Below are 27,426 nucleotides of genomic sequence, written 5' to 3' on the forward strand. Positions count from 1 at the left end.
ATAAAAAAAAAAATTCTACTCATTATTACCCAAAATTGCTTTAGAATTTCGACAGAATAGCTGGTGTTGAGTGACAGAAAATAGTTTTCGAGTAGGTTCGATGCATTCAGATTTTAAATGTAGAAAAAAAGAACATCGTATAAAATGCGATGCACTTAGTAATTTCATAGATTTAATAATTATAATGACATGATAAGACCACAATAATTGGGATTGGTTTGAAAAATGGCGAAACTACTTATATTTTAAACAAAAAGAAATTTCTTCCCCGAAAAATTTTTAAATTAAGAGATACTGCCTGAAACATTCATTCTGAACGCAGCAATTTTTAAAAATGCAAGTGAAATACAATAGCCAGACCTTTAATGTAAGGGTACAGATGAAATTGGTATTAGTTTCCACTGAAAATACTCAGTGCATTTCGAAAGGAAATCCTACACGCCTCTCTGCATCGGGAGTAATTATACTGGGGATTACTGACAGCGAGTGCCGAGAGCAAAGAAGTTTTTTCCAATGAAAGAAGGCAGTGTTACATTGCTTTTTGGACGAGCGTGAGTTTTTCATTTCAACTCAATCAGAAACTAAAAGAGATTACCCTATTTAAAATAACAGATATCACTAATGAAATTTTGAGACGAATTTTATACTCTCTTTTGCAAGTAAGTTCTGTTTTATAAAAATGAAATTAAAATAATAGTTTTTGCACGGGATTCAGATGAACAGCAAATTACTATTTTAAGTTAAGGGGACTTATACACCTTAAAACCCATAAGATGTTCGAAGAGGTGACTGTAGCAAGAATTGGGATACCTTATTTATTTTAAAAGTAATTACTACTAAATTTTCACAGCTGACTACATAATATAGCTGCTTTCTGAAATAGTAATTAGAAAGTTTGTGTTGCCACAAATATTTTTATAATTTAATCCGCTTTGTGACAACATTTTTCGTCCTGTTTCCAACTTGCGCGCACAGTTTAAAACATTCTGTTTCATAATTTAATTCCATATTTAATATATAGCTTTTATAACATTTGGAAACTACTGTGAACCTAAAATTCTAAAAATTTCATGTTAAATTTTTATTTTATTTGGAGTTGAGTTTATAAAATGTATTTTATTAAAAAAATTTGTAAAGTTTTCGTCCATAAAATTTTTCAATATTAAAATATTCATCAGATTGTTGGTTCAGTTAGAAAATAGTGCCCATATAAAGAATTCCATAAAATTTCAAATATGTACCATTAGTCATTTTTAAAATATCATGCGCGCAAGGTGGAAACATGGCAAAATATTTTTTCACAAAGAGGATTAAATTACAAAACTATTTGTGGCAACATAAACTTTCTGGTTACTAGTTTCCAAAGCAGCTATGTTATGTAGTCAGCTGTAAAAAGTTGGAAGTAATTGCTTTTAAAATAAATAAAATATCTCAATTCTTGCAACAGTCACATATTCGAAGATCATGAGGGGTTTAAGGTGTATGAGTCCCCTTAAGATGATATAAAGTGATACGTTCCTTACTAACTGAAGAAATTAGTAACCGAAATGAAATAAATAATTAAATTAAGTAACTAATCATAAAAATCTTGCCATCAATATAATCTGAAATCACAACTGAAAATATACATTAATTCCAACTGGTACGCATTGACATTACATATTGAAAAAAACTTTTATTTTACAAACCGCTTTTTGGAAGAAAAAAAAAGGGGGGGGGAAAAGAAAAAATCCTAAGTATTTTTAATAAATTGACTTGACTGGAGGTATAGGTTTAGAGAGAAAATTCAGGCGATAACTCATTTTTACAATAATGTCATTGATAAACAGTTAAAAGTCGTTTCATTTATACAAAAAGTCATTTTATAAAGACAAACAAACAAAACAAAACAAAACCAAAAAAAAAAAAAAAAAAAAAAAAAATGCCAACTTTATAGAATATAAGAAATCGGTCAAATGGTAAGGCTAACAGTACTTTGGTGACTACAAAATATTGCAACGATTTCCAAACATAGCAAACCAATAGAAATGCAAAGAAAATGCATTTGATAAGAAGAAAGATCATTCGGAAAACACCCAGCTTTTCAAATATTTCAGATTGTGCCTATAAGCTTTAAAACACTGAAAACTGATAAGCATCAATACAATGTAATAATTAAATTTTATGTTATCTTTGAATTTCCTGATAAATCAAGAAATATGCAAAAGAATTATATAAATAATGGAAACAGTAATAACATTGGTACCAGTAACAACAACAACAATAATAATTAATTACCTATTTAATAACAGAATCGGAAAGGGAGATTGTAGAACTATTTTGGCGGGAAATGTTCGCAGCGCATCTACATGCCTATGAAGCTCGTGCTCTGGCAATAAGGAACAAGCGGTGCAGAGGCAACAGACATTATTTGATAAAAAATTGATTCCGTTACCTAGATTTTTTACAAAATGTGATGCGAAACAGAAGTTTCTTCGAGTAAATGGCCAAAGTCGTCAAACACATTCCTCAGACCACTCCAAAAATTTCTGCACTGCCCATGGAATAAAAAAATTTACAAATAAGAAACAAATGGCGACGAATCATGTAATAAAGACAACAGACATTTCAGGGGTAGGAGACATGAAGAAAACAACGTTGCATCTAAGGAATCGGCTTGATTATGGGAAAGAGGAGATGGAAGGGGAAAAAAAAAAGGAAGCGCAAGATGAGAAGAGCATCCCAGTAACCCGCTTGGCGAAGAGAAGGAAAGAGTTGTCACCCACCTGATCAGAAGTCTGCCGGCGTAGACTGGCGAGGAGTGTCTGCCGATCGCCTGGCGCGCATCCGTTCTTCTGTGCGCGATCGTTCGGTTGTCTCGGCAGACACACGGAATCGACCACCCGATCCGAAAGACCGCCCTCAGGGTCAACGGCCTAGTCGGGGTTGCCCGGTTGTAAAACGCAGCGCCGATATTTGGCGTTTGACTTTCGGAATGCAGAAAATCGATTGCGTTATCGCATGATTCATTTCCACGGAAGCGCGGGAAAAAGAAACTCATAAGAAGACGGACACGCTGTCTGAAAAATACTTATTTTCGCTTTTCTCCAGACATTCGATAACGGTCAAAATGGATATTTTCGTTGAAATATGCTGCCTGAAGCTTTTCGCGATTACAATACTTCCTTTTTACTTTGTACAAGGAAGTAAAAATGTATCTCCTGGCCCGGTTATACAAGCACTCCAAACACACAGCACACACTTGAGTCCTAGCTTAACGCCTGGAAAGTCAAGATTGAACCACGAGCAGTTTTACAGTGACATTAGTTCTGTATAAAAATATTTCTTTTTTTTTACACCAGTTTAATGGAGGGCACAGCTGCTGCATAGTTAACATGAGGCAATAAATACATCCTGCCAAGGTAATTCTGTCTTATGCTGGTCTTGAATGAATTCCCATTAAACAATTTATAATAATTTGTTTGTTAGGAGAGAATTCGGAGTTATAATTTAAAACCTGATTTTTATGAGAATACTCTAAACGCCCAGCTGCAAAATTCTATAGCTTACGTGTGTTCTGAGGAGAAAAGTTTATTTTAGCAGACTAGCACTCAGCTCCAATGGGCAGTTACCACCAAGAATGATTCAACGAGACCCCCTTCACATTTGATTCTACCTGGCGATCTCCAGAATGTCCAGATTTAAATGGCGTTGAATCGGTTTGAGATGCTGTTGCAGATGACATCACACGAACGGTAATAATATCTAAGACTGTTTTGTTTTTATGTGATTACGGCAAAGCCTCGAGGGCTAACTACCTAAGGGGAGGGATGCCTTCGTGAATGACATTCTAAAGGAAACTGGCTCCTTTACACGTTATACACGGGGAAAACTACTTATTATCAAAAATGATTATTGCAGCTGATTACACAAAAGGTGCTACTTTGGTAGACGGTTGCACGGATTTTGGCGATTTTCCTTTGGCGAGTAATACAACTTATGGTAAACCAAACAATAAAATAACATAAAAAAGGAAAAATCTGTTATGCATTTAAGCACTACACAAAGCAAATATCCACTTAGCCTTATTTAGAAATCCATTCGTCTTTAGCCCATGGCACACAAAATTCCTTAACAGCATCCAAAAACTTATTAAATTTATCTGAACTCGAATCCATTTATCGGCGTCGCCACATAAATTCACAAAAATAAGAGTAAAAAATACCCTACGTAGTTCCAGACTCTCCGGAAAATGGCTACTAAGTAAACCTTCATTTACACACCAGTCAATGAATGCACTTTTCCTAACACCACGAAAGACCTTACAAAAACATCCCATGATTCAAAATTTCCCGGAATAATGCAAACGATTACGTCATAATAGGGTTTCCATAATATTCAACTACTCAGGTTACCATAAATGAAACAACAACTTGGTGATAAATGAAACAAATTCGGGATAATACAAGGGGTACCATAAAGTTAACTCTAACCGCAGTTTGTGATTAACGGACATCTTCAATGTTCAAATGTAGATTCACAGGCAACTGAAAAACCTTCTAAGAAAAGACACTAAAATGCAATCAAAACGTTCCCAAAAGTGTTTCGACTCTAAAGGTGGTGTGGTGTATTTAATTATGGCAAAGCACACTAGGGCTATTTGCCTAAGGGGAGGGATGCTTTCGTGGAGAACTTTCTAAGGGAAACTGGCTCGTATACACGTTACACATGAGGAAAACCTCGAAAACGCCCATGCAGCCAGCCCGTTCGTGGGATTCGAACCTCGGACCGAACTACCAGCGTTCAGCGACTTTACCGCTCGGCCGCTGGTGGGCCTTCGACTCTAAAGGAGAGAACGTTGAAGGAAGGTATGTTCAACTCTCATTCGTAATAAAGGTTTTGGTAAAAAAAAAAAGTCAGTTTCGGTCATATTTGAACCACAGTGTAATAAAATATTTTGAAAGCTATCCTGATTAACATTTACTTAATCTCTAGATACATATATACACGCATACATCTTCATAGATTACTCAAAAAACATTCATTATTTATCTCGAAAACTGCAAACGAGGATTAAGGAACCGAAATCGTATCTTATAATATGTTAGAATATAAACACAGTGAGTCTAATTATCACTTTTAATAATTTATCTAATTCTTCGAAATTTTTTGCGCATCTTTCATTCTTCGGTTTGCTAAATAAAACCAATTTAACACAGATTTATAACAGAAGTAGAATTATAAGAAAATTAAGAACGAATAAAACTGAACTATTCGCTTTCCTCTTTGTCATCCTATTTCTGTCCAGAGTGAATTTTGCTCATTTGGAAACTTTTTTGTTTTAGTAAAATTTGTGTTTTAATCCAAATAAACAATTTATGACAGAATTAAAATACTGTAACGGTTTCAGATCATATGTGTTTTTGGTGCTGTTGAAATTTCATAATTAAATTTCGTAACGTACTTAACTAAAAGTATTAGTAAATAAAAGGACATAAAGTGCTTAATACACTTTAAGTCCTATGAAGCTCTTATTTTTACTTCCTTGTACGAAGTAAAAAGGAAGTATTGTAATCGCGAAAAGCTTCAGGCAGCATATTTCAAAGAAAATATCCACTTTGACCACTTTCGAATGCAATTTAACGATGTTTTTGCGTGATATTTGTACGTAAGGACAGAATAAAAGACTCTTCCTCCAAAAAAACTAAAAAACTGCTTAAAAATGAATTCTGAAGAGAATTTTTCGTGGCGTCTGTACGAACGTATGTACGTGCGTACGTACGTATCTCGCATAACTCAAAAACGAGTAGCCTCAGAACGTTAAAATTTTGTATATAAGACTACTATAACATGTAGATGTGCACCTCGTATATTGGTTTCAATCGGCCGCGCCAAACGTATATAAACATATTTATAAATACATCCACTCTGTTACCCGGCTCAGTGATCTCAGTTTCTTTACTCTTATATGTTTGTAAATTGTACATTTTTTTTCTTTAAAAATGATTGAATTATGTTGTTTTTATCTTCCGGTTAAGGGTTTTATGCCTTTAGTAAATCTGTATGCAATAGTTTTAGAATTATCAACAATTTTAAAATTCTTTAAGTGCCGCTAAGCCTAATTTGATGGCGGCCATTGATGTTTACATTTGAAACAGGAGACTAGTCGATTTGTTGCCAATCTAGAGAAACTTAGCTTAGCAACAACAAAGATAACGCATTCATTTATTATTGCCAATTAAATCATGCTTAATCCTTTCTTGAATTTTTTCGAGGAAATAAGCGTTTAAGATTTACTTCGTAATTTTTAATACAGATATTTTGAGTTTTTATGTAGTTTTGCCTTGTCGCGATGTGAGAACTGAATTAATTGAATGAGAAATACTCAATCGTCTGTGAAAAACTGTTTCTTTTTTGTTTTGTTTGCTTAATTTCTTTTATACATCGTTCTAGCTTTATTATAGTATTTGAATAGAACATGTGGCAACGATTAGATAATTCTTTAAATGATATACATTTTGTGCATTCAGGGTTACAATATGAACGAAATATAATACTGTTAAGTAAACCTAGCGCCAGAGTGTCGCTATGGTAAACAAAGTGAATTTTAAAGAACGCATTTATTCTATTGTGGTTTATGCGCTGTCGGCGAAGTAGGTTTAATTCAATCTAATAAGTTTAAATAAAATGCAAGAAAAAATGCGTATAATTTAATATTCCGTACAAGGAAGTCATGTGGTGTACACATCAGATTTTTTACTTAGAGTTACATTTTTTAAATATGCAGGAAATATGTCTTATTAACCATTATTACATCCCAAGGTTAAAATAATATCGTACAATTAAGTTCGCAAAATAATAGTTATCAATGTATTTTCATTAGTTTATTCTACAGCTAAGCTGTGAATATTTCAAAATGATAGAAAAGTCATTACCACGTTATATTTTTAAGTTATTTTTTAAGGTAAGAGAATGAAAGCGTTTTGGAGGAAATAAGCAAATATTTTGGGGCAAGGCATAGCATGCTAACTTATATCAGAATGGAAGAAAATGTTAACCTACTTTTAGAACAAATAGGATAAAAGACACATAAACGGCAACATGGAAGAGATGACAGTAGCTAAGGATCAATTTCCTATCAGATTTTTGAATCAATATGCCGTCGAAACAATTTCATTCAGACAAATATGAAACAAATGCCAATTTACTTTGAACTTTAATTGCATTTATTTCGAAGAATTTCCAATCTTGCTAATCGAGAAATTAAGACTGTAAAAAATTTCACCCTCAATGTTATTAACCCGCGGGAAGGCGCGTGGCGTGTATCATACCCCAACCCTACATAAAAGTGGAGTATTCCTAACTTGTGAAACTGAAATTCTGTGCTGCTTTCAGTTGCTGAGTTTCTAGTTGTGGTTGACTTTCAGAACCGCTTTTTCTTTGCCTGTGTGTTTCAAAAAAAGATTTATCGGCATTTTGTTGGAACTGGGGTATCACACACCCCACGCGCCTGTCCGCGTAAGTGTTTTTCTGACTGAATATTTAGTTCAGAAATTTATTTCTAGAGTGTAACAGTAACTATTTCTACTCGCAAGTGATTTTAAAGTCCTTGACATTAAATTCTTAAAAATTTCTAACTGCATTATGGTAAAAAGAATGAGTCCCTATGAACTGGAGATGCAACGCATGCGAGATTTATTAGAAATATTTGAAAGCGATGAAGATTGCATTTCGGAAACTGAAGATGAAACTAAGAATATTTTCTACGCTTTTTTGGTTTCGAAAAAGATAAAACATTAATTCCTGATGTTCCTAAAAAAGGAAAAACTGTTCTTATGCTTTATATAACGATCATTATAACATTATAACGTTATATAACGATCATACTATAGATGATACTATTGGAGAAAATAAAACGTTAGGAATTATATGTTTTAATAATATGACTAAAGGAGCAGTGGATATGGGGGATGGAATGTCAGCCAATTATTCAATTGCCAGAATAACGAGAAGGTGGCCAATGGTAATTTTCTTTCCTGCACTGAATGTTGCTGTAATAAATGCTTGAATTATATTACATTCAACTGCTAATCCACCAAAGAGAAACAGAAGTCTGTTTTTGAAAGACTTAGCATTACAATTAATGAAAAAAAGTATTGAACAAAGATCAGAGATTAATACTTTTCCAAGAAATTGACGTACTGCATGCAAAACAAAAGCAGAAGTTTCGAGGAAGAATTAAAACGAATACATGAAATTAGAAACAACTAAGTATGAAAGATGTGTTAAATTTTTTCCCCTCGCGCCAAGGACAGAAGAACGTGAATGCAACGTTTAAAATGTGAAAACATTCTGTGCCAAGAACACATGAATGTATTTCGTTCAAAGTGTGAAAAAATAAAAAAAGCATGGTGTATTAGAGATGCAATGAAACTTAGAGGCATGATGTTTATTATTTTCATTTATCTTAATTTTAACTCTAAGATTATTTCGGAAATTAATTTTTTGAAACCCAATTATTATTCACTTATTTATAATACACGAGAACCCCCCCCAAAAAAAGTTTTAAAACTAAATAATACTATTTTTATTGTATTTTAAATATTGGGGTATGTGATACCCCACGCGCCCGTTCTAGTAACTTTTCTTGGTGCGCCTTCCGCCGGGTTAAGAGTAAGTCTAATTAAGTTACTCTTAAGTAGGGCATTTCGTGACTGATTCTATTATACAGCGGTGCTTGTAATTATAGAGGCTGTACTCGTGTTTGCTCTTCCATTCTTAATCGCATTGCAAGACGTTGCATTAGTTGAGTTGGTAACTGACACTTCCTTATTTTTGCAGCGTTCGCTTTCTTCGATAAAAGAATTGTAGAGTCATTAGGTTATTTTGAACCAGGAGTCATGAAAAATGAGAAATGCTTTACATATATTGCTAATTATTCTGCAAAATGCCATTATTTCGATTTTGTATTACTATTTATTTTATTTTATAAGCAACAACTTTTAGCCAGAATATGGAATTAATTTTGCACTCGCAGTTGTTAAGTAATTTTAATCTTTCCTTGTACTAATTTTCAGAAGTATCATAAATCTCTGTCTGTACACAGCTATCTATCTATAAATATGTGTATATACATACATACTATTTATATCTATATATATATATATATATATACACATCGTGATATCTACAAATATATACTCTACTCGACAATGGAAATGAAACACCAAGAAAGTGACGAAACTCGGCAAACAGACAGAAACAGCAAAGAACAATAATGAAATCAGATGCTCGAAATCTCAATTTCGAATTTCATTAATCTTCAATTTAAGGTTAAATTTAGTTAGACTATTTTATTTGTTATTATTCCCATCACATTTGTAGAAATTTATCAATAGTTAAAATTATTCGTGAAATTATAAGCATAATTAAAACATCGATTATCAAACTATTCGTATAAATGTAACTTTAAAATAGATTTTTCCTTCGAAGCAAACTGGATATTTTTTAATATTTCACCCAAAATTGATTTTTCGTGAAGAAATTGTAATTGACATGGGATATTATAACTAACTCGAACTTCAAATAGAAAAAAAATGGAAAAAGAATTATTTCTTATAGAAGTTCTATCTCAAAAGGAAGCGTGATTTTCATTCTAGTCTTTCTCTTCTCTCCCGTGAGGAGAAGCGAAATTTCTTTTCTAGAACAATTTCGAAATTGAAATCTGAAATAATGATTTCGTTATTTCAAAGTAAGTTTGAATCTAGAGAAAGAAAATGGTTGTCTAATTACACTATTTGATGAGTGAGTCATGTTTCTGAAGTACCTTTGTTTGTTGTATATATCTGAGAATAAAATCTTTATGTACTTCTGTTTTGCTGTATATGCTTAAGAATAAAATCTTCATTGAAGTTTCAACAATAAGATCTGGAAAATTTACAGAAATAACGCATGAGTACAAAAGGTAAATCCTAAAATATTTCATTGATCTCCCAGAACATTAATTAATGGCAGGAATAGGTTGCTCACGCAGAAGGAACCAAATATTACTGCAGAGTCATAAGGATTTTTTTTTTAAGCCGGAGTTGGGGAAAATGTGCAGTCCCCTCGTCGGGACTCGAACCTGGACCTTTCAAATATGCACCGAGTGTTACACCACAAAGGTATGCTGAAAAAGAGGAGAAAATTATATTCTTTTTAAAAGGAGATTAGTGATTAGAGGACGCCCAACGACAAATCCTGGTGGTGAAGAATTATCATCCACCACCTCCCAGTTTGGACGCCACTGTAGATATATTAAATTATTTTGATGCTGGGAAACGTGAAAAATAAGCTTTGCCCTATCTGGGATTCGAACCTGGACCTCTCGAAAACGCGCAGAGTGTGCTAACCGTTACACCACGATGGCGTGCCGGAAGGAGGGAGAAATTACCTTATATATTCCCCCCTTTTAAAGGGAGACTGGGGATTAGGGAACCCATTCGCCAAGTCCTGATGGTGAAGAACCATCATCCACCCCTCTTTCAGTTCGGCGCCACTGTAGCGTCATTAAAATGTTTTGATGCTGGAGAAGTGGATTTTTTTATGTTTAGGGTTCTTTACATCGTTCTCCTGACTTTCTGTTGTAATTAAAACCTAAGAATAATTCCTCATACCGTCTTTTAGTGCTCGTAGTTTATGCTACCCAAGAATACACGACTCTATAACCTAGAGATTTGAAACGTTTTGTATTTAACTTATTAAAACGCAGTATTTCGTTTAATGGACATTTTGTTCTACTGGGACCATGTAAAGAGAAATTTAGAATTTTCGAAACGTTTCTTATTCCTAGTATTCAAACCATTCTGCGTTTCTTATTGGGTTTATAAAAGATACTTTACTTTCCTAACTGATAATCCACATATTTTCAATTACAGGATTTTCCGAAGTAAAATAAGGAGTTTTATAAGAACACTGTCGATATCTTAGGTTTTTATATACACTGAAGTGACAAAAGTCATGGGATACCTCCTAATATTTTGTCGGTCCTCCTTTTGCCCAACGAAGTGCAGCAACTCGACGTGGCACGGACTCAACAAGTTGTTGGAAGTCCCCTGCAGGAATATTGAGCCATGTTGCCTCTATAGACGTCCATAATTGTGAAAGTGTTGACGGTGCAGGGTTTTGGGTACGAACTGACCTCTCGATGATGTCCCATAAATGTTCGATGGGATTCATGTCGAGGGATCTAGGTGGCCAGATCATTCGCTGGAATTGTTCAGAATGTTCTTCTAACCAATCGCGAACAATTATGGCCCGGTGACATGGCGCATTGTCATCCATAAAAATCCCATCGTTGTTTGAGTACGTGAAGTCCATGAATGGCTGTAAGTGATCTCCAAGTAGCTGAAGGTATCCATTTCCAGTCAATGATCGGTTCAATTGCACCAGAGGACCGAGTCAATGCCTTGTAAAAACAGCCCAGACCATTATGGAACCATCATCAGCTTGAACAGTGCCTTGTTGACAACTTGGGTCCATGGCTTCGTGGGGTCTGCGCCACACTCGAACCCTACCATCAGCTCTTACCAACTGAAATCGTGACTCATCTGACCAAGCCACGGTTTTCCATTCGTTTAGGGACCAACCGATATGCTCACGAGCCCACGAGAGTCGCTGCAGGCGATGTCGTGCTGTCAGTAAAGGCACTCGAGTCGGTCTTCTGTTGGCATAGCCCAAGGAAGACAAATTTCGCCGCACTGTCCTGTCGGACACGTCCCTCGTAGATCCCACATTGATTTCTGCGATTATTTGACGCAGTGTTGCTTGTTTGTGAACAATGACAACTCTACGCAGACGTCGCTGGTCTCGGTCGTTAAGTGCAGGTGGTCGGCCACTGCGCTGTCTGTGGTGAGATGTTATGCCTGAAATTAGATACTCTCGGCACACTGTGGATTTTGGAATGTTGAATTCCCTAACGATATCCGAAATGGAATGACCCATGCATCTAGCTCCAACTACCATTCCGCGTTCAAAGTCTGTTAATTCTCGTCGTGCGGCCATAATCACGTCAAAGCCTCTTCATATGAATAACTCGAACACAAATGAAAGCCCGGCCGAAGCACTTCGCATTTACACATTTTCTACGCGATACTACTGCCATCTGTATATTTGCATATTGCTATCCCATGACTTTTGTTACTTCAGTGTATCCAACATTCATATGGCCCCTAAAAGGCAAAGTCTCTAATTAATAAAATATTCAGTTTGCTTTAATAAGTTAAATACAAACGTTACCTTTACATGAAAATTTCACTGAGGTATGTTGGGTTAATACATTCATAGGACAAAATGCAGATTTAATAATGATTGTACCTTTGATCAGAATGGAATCATTCATAATTAGAATCAACAATTTTTGTTTTGTATTTGCTCCTTAAATTTAAAAAAAAAAAAGTTTTAAATGCATGTTTGTGAAAGGTACTGAGAAGCGAACGAAGTCAGTTAAATACGTTTTCGAATACCTCTAGGAATTTTAAATTAGGCAAAGCAAACTTAGATTGCCGTATATTTGATTAAATCTCTATCAATTTCGAAGGAAAACGGGGACGGGTTCCTTCTGAGGAAAGAATTCTTGTTTGAAAAGCTGGAAAAAGCGACAACCATTTCCACTGCTAAAGTAAAATGAAGATTCAGATGTGAAATGGCACAAGGAAGTAAATTACGAAACCGCAAGTGATTTCTTTTTGTCGAATTTTTTTTTTTTTTTTTTTTTTGCTTTATTTTAAGTTTTAGACTGCCGCGTAAATTTTACATTACATTTCTTCCAGTCATATTTCTGGACAATTCCAATTTCCAATTATATTTCTGTGCTTCCAGTTATATCTGTATGTAAATTTACAGTACATTTTATGTAATGAATATTTCGTTTTATGAGAACTTCGATTTTGTTGGATCATACAAAATATAACATTTTGGTTTTCCGGTATCTATTAACTACAGTTCTTTCATGAAATTTTCTATCTTATTTTGAGAAATTTTATACTAAGAAAATTAAAACTGAGATAGATATTTAAATAAATAGTACCAATAACAACGTTTTTAGGTATCATGCATATCCACGAGATAAAAATAGCTTAAAATGTTTTTTCAGTTTCATAATTATGCCTTTTTGAAAATTTTCACTTTTAAAGAATTTGGCATGTTGTCATCGCAATGAGTTAAAAGAATCAAAATCAATTTTTTATTTCGTGATATTAGATTGATAAGACAAGACTACGTACAAATGATGTTAAATATTCATGAAATAACTTGCATATTTTGAGATATTAAAAGAAAAAAAAAACGCTGATTAGCTCGCATGAGGTTGTTTGCTCTGGAAAGGAAAATCGATATTATAAACTCAAGAAAAACCTGGAGGACAAAAACCTTTAAGGCATATAAAAGGAATATGAGTCTTTTCTTTTCTTTTATCTTCTAAGAATCTCTTTTCTAATTACTGCTACTTTTTTTAACCTCAATAAAAAAACACTAAGCTATAAAATGAATTTTTTTCAGCTTCAGTGTTTCTAAATTCCTTCGTAGGTTTTTAAAACCTTTCCAGAAATAGGCGTTATGTTATTGATTTACACTTATTTTGTCTTTATTTTTCTGCTTTTAACAACATGAGTGAATAAAGTTATATTTAAGAATAACTTGGTGATATTATGATAACAAAAATACATCATGTATATTCTTAAAGTATATTTAACTAAATATAAAATATTATTTAAATATAAGAACGATATCTGGATACTCCTGATAACTCTTGGTTATATTTCTTTAACAGCTGCAATGTTTATTGAAAGCTTTTTGAAAATAAAATTACAGTATAAAATAAAATTTTGGTAAAAACATGAAACCCCACAGCTATGCGTTTCCTTTCTCATGTGTGGAATGCACGCATATTCAAATGTCAAGTAATTTTTTAATAAAAGTTAAACTTAAAGATTTTTAACTCTTTTATGATTTGACTAATAATCTTTCAATTATAATCAAAATAAAACAAAAAATCTGAAAATTTTCAGATTTTATATTACGCCCAAAGACAGCCTTTACTTAAAAGTTTCGTGTGTTAACTTTATTTATTAAATATAATATTCTTCGCACTCAGATAATATTCAATTCAGCAGCAGTATCGCAAAATACTTTAAAAAGAGCAAATCTTTAGAATTTCCCATACGCAGTTTCGCGTGCTGGAGATAAAAATGTCTTTTTTTTTTTTTTTTTTTTTTTTTTTTTTTTTGTACAGTGTTGTCATTGATCGCTTTGAAATCGTTAAGTTTCTTAATCAAAAACTCATAAATGCTTTACAAAGTGTGAAATAGATAATAAAACAAATTCCAAATTTGTTTTATTATCTATTTCACACTTTGCCACATGCGGGTGGAGACGCCCATATTCGGGTGGAGACGTACGCTATTCAAATTTTGATGGCTTTAGGTATCGAGGTTTTATCACAATGCAAAAAAACACACATAGGTTTAAGCAGATTTTTCATTGTTTAATTTCTTTAAATATAACACAAGGCGTTAATATTTCATGGCAACAATTTGAAAAGTGATTCACATTATTACAGTTTTTGACGCAAAATGTCAAAAGGAAATGAATAGCCCTTCTAGGCTAAAAATAAGCAAAATAGATTTAGTAATGAATGGTAAATATTTGTAGATGATAAATGACAAATATATGACAAATAATTAAATAAATCTACCTTGCAGCTAAACAAAACGAGATTAAAATGTCAGCCTAAAATAAGATACTTACTATAAGTATACCAAAAAAAGTCAATTACCTATTTAGAATTTTTTTAAAAATTCAAATGGAAAATAGCAGCAGAAAACTTCCATCCAAAAACGTATATGTTTTGAAAAAACAAAAGTTTTACAATTACACCATACTGTTATTGGAACTCTCTGTCTTTTAGAAATTCTTATCTAGAAATATAGTTCCATCTTGTCTTTCTTGGTTCATTAAATGCATAGTTCACTGTTAAAGAGTTAAGTGTTTATTTACATAAAAACCGATTCTTATCATCTGATAATCAGGATGTTAATTTATTTGGTTTAAATTAAAAATCAAAACCTTAACAAGAAAATATTTGGAATGTCAATCATTTGTTTTATGAGTGAAGACTGTAAGACGTAAACAACTGTGCATCCTGTAAAAAGGCCTGTTCTGGGCAATTTTCCTTTAGCAAATAGAGCAATGAAACTACTTGTTTTTCATATTTACAATAACGGTGAAATAAATTTGAAGCACTCTCTTCGCGAGCATTTTGAATTTCTTCAGACTATTTTTCATAAAACGCATTCTTTAAGGATGTAGAGTCATTAGGCCTTTTGAAGCAGGTGTCGTGAAAAATGGTCATTGCTTTCGCCGGGACTCGAACCCTGGACCTCTCGAAAACGCGTCGAGTATGCTTCCAGTTACATCAGGAAGGCATGCGGAAGGGATGGAGAAAATACTTTATATACCCTCCCTTTTAAAGGGCTGCTGGAGATTAGGAGACCCAATCACCAAGTCTTGGAAGTAACGATGTTTAGGACACCAGGATGCCTGGGCACACTGCACTACCCCTAATCGAACTAAAGTTTTGAAATAGTATTAACGAAAATTAAGATTAAAATTTAGATAATTCTAGAAGATAAGAAATATTTTTTTTTTTAGAAACAAATTTTAGAGAGCGCACATTTTTTTTTACGAAACAGAAAGCAGTCGAACTGAAGAAACATAAAGTAAACAGTACGACCTCGGGGGGGGGGGGGATGCAGCGTGTAAAAGTACGAGGGTGGCGAAAATCAGGGGCGGCCGGTCTCTCGCGATACCACGACTAAATATTTTAAATTCATTAAATTCATTGCAAGTACTTGTCATATGTAAGCACTTTCTTATAAAGCTTGTCATATATACGTATTTAGTGAGTACCAAATAAAAATTTTATTAATCATTGGGCAATTTTGTTTTAAATTTGAAAGCGGGAATATCAGGAAAGTACGCGGTAGCCAATGGCCTAGGAAGGGTCTTACAGTATGACGTAAATTCCAGAGTGAAAAGAGATAACACACAATAAAAATATTAATTGTAATGGGATCACACAGAACAAAAACAAGAAGAATAACGCAATTACAAATACAACTCAGAACAAAAATGTTGGAGAAAAATATTGCTTCAATTTTCATAACCACTGTGGGGGTACAGAATGGCCATAGACCGTTTGTTTTGTTGTACATCTTTATAATCGTAATTATAAATTCTCAGATCAGTGTTGCAGAGAGTTCTTATTTTACAGAGAATTTTTTATGGGCAAGGAGATAATAACAGGTTCTGAGTTTAAGAATACTAAATTTTTCATGAATTGTGCTGTTCCTAATATACCACGGTGCATTTAACAATCCAATCACCAAATCCTGCTGCTGGCGAATTACCGTCCACTGCCTTTCAGCTCGGGCGCCACTTGTAGAGTCATTAGGATTTTTCGATGTCAGGAAAAGTGAAATATGTGCAACGCTCTTGCCGAAATTCGAACCCTGGACCTCTGGAATACGTCTCCATTATGCTTCCAATTACAACACGAAGACATGCGGAAAGGAGGAAAAAAATAAATTCTGTAAATAATGACTATTTCCTAAACTGCAACTTTTTACTTCCTTGTACGAAGTAAAAAGTAAGTAATGTAATCCCGAAAAGTTTCAGGCAGCATATTTCAACGAAAATATCCATTTTGACTTCTATCGAATGCAATTTAACGATGTTTTTGCATGATATCAGCACGTAAGGACAGAATAAAATACTCTTTTCCTCCAAAAAAAAAAAAAAAAAAAAATTAAAAAACTGCTTTAAAATTAATTCTGAAGAGAATTTTTCGTGGCGTCTGTACGAACGTATGTACGTACGTGCGTACGTACGTACGTATCCCTCATAACTCAAAAACGAGTAGATACAGAACGTTGAAATTTTGTATATAAGACTGCTATCACATGTAGATGTGCACCTCGTATTTTGGTTGGAATCGGCTGCACCAAACGTATATAAATATATTTATATATATATCCACTCTGTTACCCGGCTCAGTGATCCAAGTTTCTTTACCCTTATATGTTTGTAAATTGTACATTTTTTTGCTTTAAAAATGATTGTATTATTTGGTTTTTATCTTCCGGTTAAGGTTTTTTATGCCTTTAGTAAATCTGTATGCAAAATTTTTAGAATTATCAACAATTTTAAAGTTGTCTAAGTGCCGCTAAGCCTGTTTTTAATGGCGGCCATTGATGTTTACATTTGAAACAGGAGACTAGTGGATTTGTTGCCAATCTAGAAAAACTTAGCTTCGCAACAACAAAGACAACGCATTCATTTATTATTGCTAATTAAATCATACTTAATTCTTTTTAGAATTTTTTCGAGGAAATAAGCGTTTAAGATTTACTTCGTAATTTTTAATATAGATATTTTGAGATTTTATGTATTTTTGCCTTCTCGCGAAGTGAGAACTGAATTAATTAAATGAGAAATACTCAATTGTCTGTGAAAAACTGTTTCTTTTTTGTTTAGCTTGCTTAATTTCTTTTATACATCATTTTAGCTTTATTACAGTATTTGAATAGAACATGTGGCAACGATTAGATAATTCTATTCTTTAAATGATATAAATTTTGTGTATTATGAGTTATAATATGAACGAAATATATAAGTTAACTGTTATATAATTATTGGATTATATAACAGTTAACTTAGTTTCCGTTATATAATTATTATATAAGTTAACTGTTGTATAATTATTAATATTGTTAAGTGAATCTAGTGACGGAGTGTCGCTATGGTAAACAAATGCTAGAGTGAATTTTAAAGAAAGCATTTATTCTGTTGTGGTTTATGCGCTGTCGGCGAAGTAGATTTAATTCAATCCAATAACTTTAAATGAAATGAAAGAAAAAATGCGTATAATTTAATATTCCAATACAAGGAAGTCATGTGGTGTACACATCAGATTTTTTTTTTTTTTTTTTTGGTCGGATTTACTTTCTCTTATGAAACATGCAAATAATAGGCAAATTTTTCAAAATGTATTCTAGAAATAGATTCAGGTCAAAGACCAATTACTTTTGCGTAACATTTCCATAAATCGAGTGAAATAAATGAATTGAAAGACATTTTGTAATTTGGTTGCCTTTTGGAATCCTACTAAGCGCTCATTCAAATTCACTGTTTCCCCTCCGCTCCTTTCATATTGATATTATATTTCGGAGACCGGCGTTTAACTTCCGACATAGGCGCTCGACCTTAAAAGTCATTGGCCACAATCAGAGGGCCCAGTCACCCATTCTGCGTAGAAGAAGCACAGCACTGGGTGTCGACTCTCATAGTTCGGCTTCCTTTAAAGTTACGCCGGAAAATAAATGTGATGGCTCGCGAAACAAGTCAAACGACCTTACTGTAACGGATGGATGCCTTTTTAACCTGCATAAGGTATTATTATTACGATGTCTTTTGCTCCTTTCCTGGGAGATTATGCGATAGTTTAGAATAAAGGGCCGAGTGATATTCGTAATCCAGTGAGTAATCTTTCATTGATGAAGTAACAAGATCATTTTTGCTTCACATGAATGCCAGGCACTTATTTTTCCATAGTTTATAGATGGAAGATATATGTTCGATGAATCACTCAAATCAATGACAAAGTTCGAAATACAAATAGTCTTGATAATAGCATGTTCGATTGTTCATTCGTTTCAAACGTTGTCGCGCGATTCATAAACTCATCTTTGTTATGTTAATAATGCTTTAGAGAAATACGACCTTACTTAGATGGTTGCATTGTACTTAAAGGTTTTAATAAAACTGCACAGAAGTAATGAAAAGCCCATTAAATGGTGGTCTGATTACTAAAATTTGTCTTTTGTAAACGTTAGCACAACGCTTTAGATTCAGAACTATAAGACTTATAATAATATATTTTCTTTTATAAATTAATCTAGCTATTATTTTGTTGTTGGTGTTGGCTCGTCTATGAATTTCATAGAAGAAAAGTTGCCAGAGCCTCAAGCAGGTCGGACTTCTACTTCCATCCAATTTTCAGAGAGAGCACTCGGGGTTGGGTGGTCCGAGGGTCTCCTACTCCTCTCCTCTTCCACTTAACCACACGAGAACTTTCGGCTGACCATATATTTAGAGTGCCCCCATGCCATTACAAACATCCATGAATTCTTTGGGATTCGAACCCGGGTCCGAGCCCATCAGCGGCCGAGCGGTAAAGTCGCTGAACACTGGTAGTTCGGTCCGAGGTTCGAATCCCGCGAACGGGCTGGATGCATGGGTGTTTTCGTGGTTTTTCCCATGTGTAACGTGTATACGAGCTAGTTTCCCTTAGAAAGTCCTCCACGAAGGCATCCCTCCCCATAGGCAGATAGCCCTCGTGTGCTTTGCCGTAATTAAATACACCACCACCACCGAACCCGTGTCCTTCGGTACCGCAGTAGGTTCCCTAACTACTATACCGTCTGGGCGGCTAGCTATTTTATTTTAACAAATGGCTTTACAAATAACTGCCTAAATTTATTAACACATTATACGCGGGTATATTTCGCTGCGGACTTTTCCTCGTGTATCGGGCGCGTTTTTTCATGAATTTCGCTCGAGCTTGGTTATTTATTAAAATCGCAATAAATCAATACACACTTACAATGGCCATCGTATTTATATGATACCCGTTGTCCAGCACAAATCTACTAAATACGTACTTTTACGTAGCCTGCGCTGTGCTGATAGACTACAAAATACGTAAAAGTATGCTCCCCGCGTGCAATATGTTAACACGTGTTTCATACCAAATTAAATTTACACTTTTGAAGCTTATATATATATGTTTAAGATGTAAATGAAAGCGAATTTCGCTATGACAAAAGCAGATTCTAACGCTATTAAATATGATCTTATTCAAAACGTTGAGCTGAAGGCACAAAATTAAAGTGAAAAATTCACTTACTTGAAGTTTTTAATTTCTGTAAGAATTCATCCTAAGTAAAAACTTCTCCAAAATATTCAGTGTACCTACGATGGACTCGTAATATATACTATCTGCTTTATTGTTAGGTAAATAAAATAAATAAGCCTTCCCGAATAATGATATGAACAATGTACAGAAAAGGAATGGTTGTATTTTAAATCAGAAAGCTTGAATATTATTATTATTATTATTATTATTATTATTATTTACGTGTTACGCCCTAAGGCACTACACGGAAGAGATGGATGCCTTTGTGGAGGACTTTCTAAGGAAACCTGGCTCGTTTTAACACGTTACAAATGGAGAAAACCACGAAAACGCCCATGCAGCCAGCCCGTTCACCCCTTGAATCGAACTATATACCGCTCAGCTGCTGGTGAGCCTGAAGGCTTGGATATGTATTACTTTTATATTGAAAGCAAAGAAGATAAAATACAGTGTTGTAAAGTAATGTGAACATCAACCATCAACCCAAAGAAAAAAAATCTGATGAGTACACCATATGACTTCCTTGTACGGAATATTAAATTATACTCATTTTTTTCTTGAATTTCGTTTAAACTTATTGGATTCAATTAAATCTATTTCGCCGACAGCGCATAAACCACAATAGAATAAATGCATTCTTTAAAATTCACTCAATTTGTTTACCATAGCGACACTCTGGCGCTAGGTTCACTTAACAGTATTATATTTCGTTCATATTATAAACTCAGAATGTGCAAAATTTATATCATTTAAAGAATTATCTAATCGTTGCCACATGTTCTGTTCAAATACTATAATAAAGCTAGAACGATGTATAAAAGAATTTAAGCAAACAAAACAAAAAAGAAACAGTTTTTCACAGACGATTGAGTATTTCTCGTTCAATTAATTCAGTTCTCACTTTGTGACAAGGTAAAAATTCAAAATATCTGTATTAAAAATTAGGAAGTAAAACTTAAACACTTATTTCCTCGAAAAAATTCCAGAAAGGATTAATTTCGCAATAAAGGCTTTATCTTTGTTGTTGCGAAGCTACGTTTCTCTAGATTGGCAACAAATTCATTACTCTGCTGTTTCAAATGTAAACAAGCAATGGCCGCCATCAAAAAAATTATTAGGCTTAGCGGCACTTAAATAACTTTAAAATTGTTGATAATTCTAAAAATATTGCATACAGATTTATTAAAGACATTAAAACCTTAACCGGAAGATAAGAACAACATAATTCAATCATTTTTAAAGCAAAAAAATGTACAATTTACAAACATATAAGAGTAAAGAAACTGTGATCACTGAGCCGGGTAACAGAGTGGATATATATATATAAATATATTTATATACGTTTGGCGTGGCCGATTGCAACCAAAATACGAGGTGCGCATCTACATGTTATAGTAGTCCTATATACAAAATTTCAACGTTCTGAGGCTACTCGTTTTTGAGTTACGCGAGATACGTACGTACGCACGTACATACGTTCGTATAGACGTCACGAAAAATTCTCTTCATAATTCATTTTAAAGCAGTTTTATAATTTTTTTTTGAAGGAAACGAGTCTTTTATTCTGTCCTTACGTACAGATATCACGCAAAAACGTCGTTAAATTGGATTTGAAATAGGTCAAAATGGGATATTTTCGTTGAAATATGCTGCCTGAAACTTTTCGCGATTACAATACTTCCTTTTTACTTCGTACAAGGAAGTAAAAATGAAACACTAGTAGCTCCCTTTATTCAAATAAGAAATCTGAGTAATATTTAGATTCGACTTTGAAAACCTAAAGCTATCTGAAAGTAATAAGTTTTTTACCTATATTTAATATAAATTGGGGCCACTTTCTCTCGAAAAGAGCTCCAAGGATATATTATTGAAATTACAACCCTAACTACTGATTTTCGGAAATCAATTAAATCTATTAGTACACAGAGAACTAAAGTTTCGAATGATCTACTATTAATAGAAGCTATCAAAGGAATACGGGTTTGGAAAAATTATTTCATTATATACTTTTTATCAAAATTTTTGAAGTAATTCCTTAAATCATTTGAGAAAATATAAGATATCAAGTTTTCTTCACATACTTCAGCTACTGTATTAATTTTCAGGTAAATTATTAATTTTGAGAACTTGAGGTCGTAATGAAATAAAATCAAGAGTTCTACACTGGTCGTAAAAATTACAAGATAATGAGAGGAATAAAACGTAAATTATATTTAATGAACAATTATTAACAGAAATTTAGTACAAAAGCATTAGTTAACATATATTAAATGTTTGGCAGTTGATTATTCGCAAAATATTGAAATTAAAACCAAATTTATGGAAAGTGGAAAATATTATTAAAAAAATTAAGCCACCCCTTGTGGAAAAAATGTTTCTTTAATATGGTGTATGGTCACCTCGGACAGATTTTCTTCCCTCACATCGTGATTTCATTTCTAAATTAATGAGCATATTTTTTATCATTATCTTTTAATTTTGATGTCCAGTGTACATTGTAAAGAAAGCTATTGAACCATATTTTCGACTATATGATAACATATATTTCTAACTATGAAAAATAAAATTTACTTCATCAGAAACTTTCATAATAATAGCAATAATTATTATTTAATTAACGTTCTTTTTTCTCTTATTTCAGTTCATTTTATATTTCATCTGACTTAAACCAGCGTTCGCCATTCATTTGAAATAATATAGTCGCAACATGCGTAATACACGGTTGCATAAATGGTTCTTTATTCAATTAACATATGTTTCGAGAGATGTGAGGAAAGGACTAGTTTTCCCTATCTGGCTGTTCGCTAATAAAACTGCAAGCTATCACCATAATTTCACAAAATTCAGCATAGAAATGGAACTTTTATACGGGTTTATCTCAAAATTTCGTCTTTTGTTGATGGAAGTACACTTAATACCACTATTGATATTCAGGATGCAATTCGAAAGAAAAATCCACCAAACGAAATAGCGTAAAAAGTACCATTTTAATATAAGTGGAAAATAAAGGAACAGGCAATCAAGGCTAAACAAGGCTTACGTTTTCTCATACAAATTTGGATAATTATTTCATCCACATAATATATATGTTACCGTGAAAGACTGAAATTGGAGAATGTCGACTTTCACCGGAGAATGTCAACATTCACCAAATACGTCGGTGAAAGATCGAATATTGCATTACATTCTTGTACATTCGGACCCTCACCGGTGTATGTCGACAATCACACATATGCTCTGGTGTAGGTTGAAAAGAGAGGAGTCTATGTACACGCTGTCATTGCAAAAGGAAATGTTCCACAAATAAATGCAGTTGTAAAAGCAAGGGCCTCTTGTGCAATTCAAAGTGTCATAATAGTTTACGTTGTTGCAATAAATAAGATTTGAATCACGTAATTTAGTAAGTTTTTAACTTCTATTATTTTCCTTTCTCATTTTGAATGTACAGTGTGTTTTAAGTTCTTATATTCTTAAGTTCTTATTTTAAGTCTCAAGTGCGTTTTTTCGTCACCGAATCACGGAGAAGAAAATGTATTATTCTTATGTGTTCAACATACACCATTAGTACATGGTGAATGTCGACATTCACCGGTGTAAGTCAGAAATACGAGTATTTAGAAAATATTTCGGATATACACCAAGCGACTATGTGAATGTTGACATTCACCGGTGAAAGTCGACATTCTTCAGATTTCGGTGTTTCACCGTAAAACATATATATATATATATATATATATATATATATTGCAGTCGAAAGTTTTTGGCTGTTTTGAAATCCATAATTTTTTAATAACGCAATTGTCTAGTGTCATTTAACATAAATTAGTCATTTAACATAAATAGTCATTTAACATAAATTTACAGCTCAAATTGCTATCGCACATTTTTATTTCCTTGTAAGAAGTAAAGTGTTAAGTATTGTCATCAAGAAAACTTTCCGGTATCATATTTTAACGAAAATAGGTATTTTGACAGGTCTCGAATCCATTTCAAACATGTTTTTTGCGTGACATCTTTATGTGTGGATAGAATGAAGGACTCTTATTTCCAAAACAAGTAGTAAAATAGATTCGAAACGGATTCAGAAAAGATTTGTTTTCGGGAAGTCTATACATTCGTAACGCATGTATCGCGCTTATCTCAAAAAGATCAGCTGTAGAACGTTGAAATTTTGTATTTATGACTGCTGTAACATGCCTCCCTTTTTGGTAGCAATCGGCTTCACCAAAAGTACATATATGTACCCTCTCTGTTACCCGACTTGATGAGTTGAGTGTTTTTTCTTATATGTTAGTAAATTGTGCATTCTTCGCTTTAAAAGTGACAAAACTATGCTGTTCTTATGTTCCGGTTAAGGATTTTATGCCTTTAGTTAATCTGCATGGAATAGTAGTAGAATTATCAATAATTCAAAAAGTTGCTTGATTGCTACTAAGCCTAACGGATTCTCCATTTGTTTACATTTGGAACTCTTATTGGAATAGTGATTTAAGTCAGTTTCTGCACCAACTTCAGTATCTTTCTGGCGATTGGGACCAAAAGTAAACCTTCAATTTTGTGCACCGAAAAACCTGTCTCCCTGCCAGCTGTTTTATGTCTTCGTGGAGGACTTTCTAACGGACACTGGCTCGTATGTACACTGCGCATCTAAAAAATAAAATGGGACAGTTCTATATTTCCCGTTCAACTGGGCCAATTGAAGAAATTCCAACTGCGTTTTCCATGTTTCGAAAGCGCGACTCAGGATATATATTAGATTTATACATGGCATTGTTCTAACATAGGTATTTTGACACAAAATCGGACTTTTTCTGAAATAACATACCAGCGTATCATACTATCATCGTTTTTTCGTAACATGAAAATCTAAAGAAGCGAAGCTTACTGCAAAAGTAAGAACACAGGGGTAAGTCTATTTAACACTGACTAAATGGCAATCTCGCTAAATTGGCGAGATATCGCCAAGCTGGTGATTGTTGGCAACTCCTTTCCTTCGCCAAATTTGGCAACAATTTTCCAAAAGGCGCCACACTTTGAGATCATTTGGCGACATTTTGGTCCGGTCAATGTATGATTGTGATGGAATAACTGGCATTGTAATTAAATAAGAGTAATTGATCACTATATGCAACTGCAACTGCATTCCGCCCTGATATGTCTTCCAGTAATTTCAAGACGTACTAAAGATTTCTCGGCGGCCGGTAGGAAGCTATACAAGACCGGTAAGAGCATCCATTTCGGAGTAGTTGATTCGGTGTGTCGCGATATCTCCGGGTTAGCTTAGCTCTTTAAATGTGCTTTGCATTACGCTTTGCTTAACGTTCTTATTAGTTTGAAGTATAACTACTGATGGTACTGTGGAGACTAATACGAGTATTTTTGCGAAATGTCCCAGAGTTGTGAAATGTTTCTTTTCGTAAAATAAATTTTATCAAGCTATCATCGATTCTGTGCGCATTCAATTTATTAGGAGCCCGTACGCACGCAACAATATTTAATCGCAGACACAGGTGCTGTATAGGTAGATTCCCAATAACAAAAAATCTGATGTGTACATCACATGACTTCCTTGTACGGAATATTAAATTATACGCATTTTTTCTTGCATTTTATTTAGACTTATTAAATTGAATTAAACCTACTTCGCCGACAGAGCATAAACCACAATAGAATAAATGTATTCTTTAAAATTCACTTTGTTTACCATAGCGACACTCTGGCGCTAGGTTTACTTAACAGTATTATATTTCATTCATATTATAACTCAGAATGCACAAAATGTATATCATTTAAAGAATTATCTAATCGTTGCCACATGTTCTATTCAAATACTATAATAAAGCTAAAATGATGTATAAAAGAAATTAAGCAAACAAAACAAAAAGGAAACAGTTTTTCACAGACGATTGAGTATTTCTCATTTAATTAATTCAGTTCTCACTTCGCGAGAAGGCAAAAATGCATAAAAACTAAAAATATCTATATTAAAAATTACGAAGTAAATTTGAAACTATATTTCCTCGAAAAAATTCCAGAAAGAATTAAGCATGATTTCATTGGCAATAATAAATGAATGCGTTATCTTTATTGTTGCGAAGCTAAGTTTCTCTAGATTGGCAACAAATCCACTAGTCTCTGATTCAAATGTAAACATCAATGGCTGCCATATAAAAAAGCACTTAGACAACTTTAAAAATGTTCATAGTTCTAAAAATATTGCGTACAGATTTACTAAAGGCATAAAAACCTTAACCGGAAGATAAAAATAACATAATACAATCATTTTTAAAGCAAAAAATTTACAAACATATAAGAGTAAACAAACTGAGATCGCTGAGCCGGGTAACAGAGTGGATATATATATATATACACGTTTGGTGCGGCCGATTGCAACCAAAATACGAGGTGCACATCTACATGTTATAGCAGTCCTATATACAAAATTTCAGCGTTCTGAGGCTACTCGTTTTTGAGTTATGCGAGATACGTACGTACGTACGCACATACGTTCGTACAGATGCCACGAAAAATTCTCTTCAGAATTAATTTAAAGCAGTTTTATAATTTTTTTGAAGGAAAAGTGTATTTTATCCTGTCCGTACCTACAGATATCAAGCAGAAACATCGTTAAATTGCATTCGATAGCGATCAAAATGGATATTTTCGTTGAAATATGCTGCCTGAAACTTTTCGCGATTACAATACTTCCTTTTTACTTCGTACAAGGAAGTAAAAATGAATGAAAATTTATTTATGAATGAAAATACTTACTCTAATTTAAAACAATAATGTTTAAGCAGTTTCATGACATTACGTTATATTTCTTTCGATACGACGCATACTAAATCGAAACTAAGTAACTGTTGCCTAAACACAATGATACACCCATACACGTACATATATGCGATACTGACAGATCGATACCTTACCATCTAACGTAAATAACGCTTTTGTGACCCGCATATCAAACCCATTAATTATGCTACATTTATTCGATTCGTGTCCTCACATTAAAATTCATTCACCATTCCATACCCATATTTAAATAGCTTCCGGCTTCTACATCAAGAAGAACAAAATGACTTGACAATCTTTTATTTAACGAAGCGTTTTCGACAGCTCGCTGAGCAATCCCTGTGACGACATTTACTTTTTTACTGCTGCAGTTCTTTGGAAGTTTTTACAAGAAACATCAAGCAGCTTTTCTGACGTTCGAAAAAGAGAAAAAAAAGGAAGTAAATAAAAATATGGAAGCCTAGTGTCAGAAAAGATGATGGATCTGAAGCAGTGAATTCTGCTCACTTGGGTTCTTCGAAATTACGACGGGTTTTGCAATGTCTTCAACGCTTCATTCTGTCGTCCTCCGCAGGAAGAAAAAATATTAAATTTCTTTCATGCTTCAAAGTTCTGCCTGTCTGTTGCATACAGAAATATGA

General features: G+C 33.6%; 1 protein-coding gene across 5 annotated transcripts in view; it reads right to left on the reverse strand.

Annotated features, from left to right (window-relative positions):
- The window catches only part of LOC118189195 (kelch-like protein 17), a 167,532-nt gene that overhangs the window by 73,184 nt on the left and 66,922 nt on the right, over positions 1–27,426 (reverse strand). The window contains exon 1 of one of the 5 annotated variants that reach the window (XM_035359762.2): positions 2,766–2,873. The exons of 1 other annotated variant lie outside the window; for it this stretch is intronic. Coding sequence is in view for 2 of the 4 variants with exons in the window: in XM_085827458.1 (XP_085683584.1) it covers positions 2,435–2,505 (71 nt within the window). In the remaining 2 variants the exon portion in view is untranslated. Of the gene's footprint in view, positions 1–2,277; positions 2,401–2,434; positions 2,577–2,765; positions 2,874–27,426 lie in introns of those variants that run through there. 3 more of the 5 variants (XM_085827458.1, XM_085827460.1, XM_035359769.2) reach the window with 3 other exon arrangements.

The sequence above is a fragment of the Stegodyphus dumicola genome, chromosome 12, assembly GCF_044657685.1.
Source record: "Stegodyphus dumicola isolate Sdum_Otavi_A_Nest chromosome 12, ASM4465768v1".
In the NCBI taxonomy this organism is placed as follows: Eukaryota; Metazoa; Arthropoda; class Arachnida; order Araneae; family Eresidae; genus Stegodyphus; species Stegodyphus dumicola.